The 3,668-nt window shown below is 39.7% G+C and overlaps 1 protein-coding gene across 1 annotated transcript in view; it reads left to right on the top strand.

The window, feature by feature from the left end:
• Nucleotides 1–3,668, top strand: part of LOC106870824 (unconventional myosin-Ie) — a 55,371-nt gene that overhangs the window by 7,831 nt on the left and 43,872 nt on the right. The window contains exon 4 of the mRNA XM_052972018.1: nt 1,509–1,609. Within this exon, the coding sequence (XP_052827978.1) occupies nt 1,509–1,609 (101 nt within the window). The remainder of the gene's footprint in view (nt 1–1,508; nt 1,610–3,668) is intronic.

The raw sequence follows: 3,668 nt of genomic DNA on the forward strand, positions 1-3,668 counted from the left end.
TGTTGCTGTTTTCTATTGAAAATTACAACAACATCAACTGCAGCATTTTGTGCAGCTGATTGCACGTGCAAGCAAGTACACAGAAACCCATGCTCACACACAAATACACACACACACACACACACACAACACACACACACACACACACACACACACACACGCACACACGCACTCACTCATTCACACACACATTCACTCATACACACACAAACCTGATAGCTTTCTGCATATTTTAGCTCTACCAATTTTACTCATTGATCAAGAAGCATTGGTCAACTGGTCAGCCAGATGCTGGAAATAGAAGACATTTTGCCCAAGATGTCATGCAGTATGACTGAACATCTGGATGCAAAACAAACTTTTTAACCATGCAGCCATTCTTGCTTGCATATATATCTTTACCTTATGAGGTCAAAATTTTCTAGGGTCAACTTTGCCTTTCATCATTGCAGGGCCAATGATATAATGCACCTGTTAAATACTGCGATCGATATAATCCCTCCATATCCTTTACCCAACAAGGTTTAGGTCTTGTGCCTATCTTAGAAACCAGTGCATCTATCCTCGTTTATCAAAGATCCATTCATCACTGAATTGAGATATTATGGTGCTCTCAATTGTGAACCCTGTTAGGCTTATGGGGTTAGCAATCAGTCAAAGATTCTGCTTGGACCACAAAAGCATGCCCTTGTGACCAGCCACTATGTTCAGCTACCCAGAATGCATTACTTATCACTCTTGTTTACATCACCATCCTGCAAGACTTCATATTTTTTACCGTTGCCAGTACTGCCTGACTGGCCATTGTGCTGGTGGCACATAAAAGCAACCACTACACTCTCGGAGTGGTTGGTGTTAGGAAGGGCATCCAGCTGTAGAAACTCTGCTAAAGGAGATTGGAGCCTGGTGTAGCCATCTGGTTCACCAGTCCTCGGTCAAATCGTCCAACCCATGCTAGCATGGAAAGCGGATGTTAAACGACGATGATGATGATGATGATGTACACTTATCCATCAAGATGCTTCTTTTTCCCATCTGTTCTTTTATTCCCTTATCATAGATTCATTCAACTTGGTGGTCCTTTGGGAACCAAACACCTACGGTAAACAAGGATAGATGTATTATCAAGCATAATTATTGTTTTCCTTTCTCAAGTTATCAGTTAACTGTGACACAAACTTGAGTTTGATGTTTGGTAAAACTGTTTTGCAGGAATCATTGATTGCATCTCTTGAGACAGATATATATATATATTCTCTGAGTGGTTGGCGTTAGGAAGGGCATCCAGCTGTAGAAACTCTGCCAAATCAGATTGGAGCCTGGTGTAGCCATCCGGTTGCACCAGTCCTCAGTCAAATCGTCCAACCCATGCTAGCATGGAAAGCGGACATTAAACGATGATGATGATGATGATGATGATGATGATGATGATTCCTATTTTGCATTTATGCTCTCTCTTTTTCGTTTTTCTTTTTCCTCAATATAACTAATTCTAAAATGTTTTTTTTATTTCATTAACAGCGGTGAAAGTGGTGCTGGAAAGACAGTTGCTGCTAAACTTATCATGAATTATATTGTCAAAGTGTCAGGAGGAAGTGAAGCTGTAGAGGTAAGTTTATAAGTTCAATTTCACCTGGCTTTGATTAAGTGTCATCATGGTCAAACATACTTAACTCACTCTCTCTGATTCAGTTCATTTAACTATAAATAAGTTCTGTGTGGAAGTTGCTGTTGTTATGGTTGGTCATAAGCCCCAAACCAATCCTGACTGAATAGTTCTTTGATTAAAGGCGATCCAGCCATGATCATCTTGCCTTTTATTCCGACAGTATATCCCTGAAAACAAAATATGTGAAGCCAGAAGAGAATAGCTCAAGGCCAAATAGAGGTAGGAAGCGATGAAATCAAGGCGGTAAAGGAGTATGTTTACCTAGGGTTCACAATGAATATGTGCTGAGATATGGATACTGTAATCTTAAAGAAAATAAGGGCAAGATGGATGGTATTTATTTCAATAAAAGATGTACTCTCAACAAAGCTAGACAATGCCATATGAGCCAGACTCTTCAATAGCACCGTCCTGCCTGTGCAAAGGAGACATCGGCTGCTATGAAGAGGATAGAAAAGTGATTGGTTACAGCACAAAGAACCATGGAAAGATCCATGCTAGGGATATTGGTTAGAATATACAGGAAACAGCATTGCTTGGAGCTGTATGAATCCTCTGCAGAGTTCTTGAAATCTGAGTGAAAAATGTTACCTTAGTCCATTGGTGGTGGATAGTCGACATCTTGTTACATTCTCCATCGAAGTTGGTGTCTTAAACAAGACAAATAATAATAATAAAAAAATACTGTATATAATGCTTAGGTGTATTCAACTCATTGGGAAAAAGTTTAGAGAGAGGACAGAAAGCAACAATAAGTTAAAGAAAGTATGACACCAAAGATAGCCAAAAGTAGATGCATAGTATACAAGATAAAAACACAAGAAGACAGACAAGTGAAGAGTAAGAGAACCATAAAGAGGAAACGGTACATTAGCTTATCAGGATTAGTGTTGAGGAATTTTGGAAAGCATGGAATTTTTAAAGGAGGCAGCGTTTTGATAGTTAACAATGGATGCAGGATAGTTTATGCCATGGTCTGACAATTCTGAGCATAAAAATCTGCTTTTGAAAGTCAACAATGCTATATTGTCTTTTTTTTGGTTGGCCTACACTCTCTGAGTGGTTGGCATTAGGAAGGGCATCCAGCTGTAGAAACTCTGCCAAATCAAATTGGAGCCTGGTGTAGCCATCGGGTTTCACCAGTCCTCAGTCAAATTGTCCAACCCATGCTAGCATGGAAAGCGGACGTTAAACGATGATGATGATGATGATGATGATGATAAGCATGTCCAAGAGTTGTAGAGGTGATGAATTCAAAATAGTGGTCAAAGTTATTGGAAAGATGGTGGGAAAATCGTGGCCTTCTAAGAAATCAGCTGCTTGACAATGAAGATTTAGTGTGTTTGATGCCCATTGAAAAAAGACATTCAAGATATGGTGACTGGTGGATGATATTTGTCTGGTTTCACATTTCTGGACAGCTTCCAGTAGATTGATATTCTAGACAAGATGGGGGTCCCAGACTGGAAATACAGACAGTAAATATGGAGGTGCCATAGCAATATATAACTTTAAATAGATAGCTGGTGAGTGGCTGACAAGGGTCTTACTGAGAGATACTAAGACACTTTGGCCCTTTTAAAAATTATAGAAATATCATTCACAATGCAGATCATTGTTGACAATAACGTCTATACCACATTCACCAGCAGACGTCTTATGTTTGGTATTGTGAAGGACAGAGCGAAATTCTGAGATTTTCCTCCTTATATGTGTAGTGTTGTACTTGTCTGCAGCCTGGTTGGGTTGACATTTGGCAATCCATTTACTGCATTACGACAAGGTCAGATTGCAGGAAAGATCTATAGCAATATAGGATCCGGCATTCTTATCTCAAGGTTCAGCTTAATGTAGTTGGATGCATTGTGTGATGGAAATAAATATGGATGCCACTTGAGGTCTGCATAATTAGATAAGAACAACAACAACAATACAAACAACTATTCAGTAGCTACAACACCACAACTGCCACCACCACCACCACCACCACCACCACCAC

The sequence above is a fragment of the Octopus bimaculoides genome, chromosome 12, assembly GCF_001194135.2.
Source record: "Octopus bimaculoides isolate UCB-OBI-ISO-001 chromosome 12, ASM119413v2, whole genome shotgun sequence".
Lineage (NCBI taxonomy): Eukaryota > Metazoa > Mollusca > Cephalopoda > Octopoda > Octopodidae > Octopus > Octopus bimaculoides.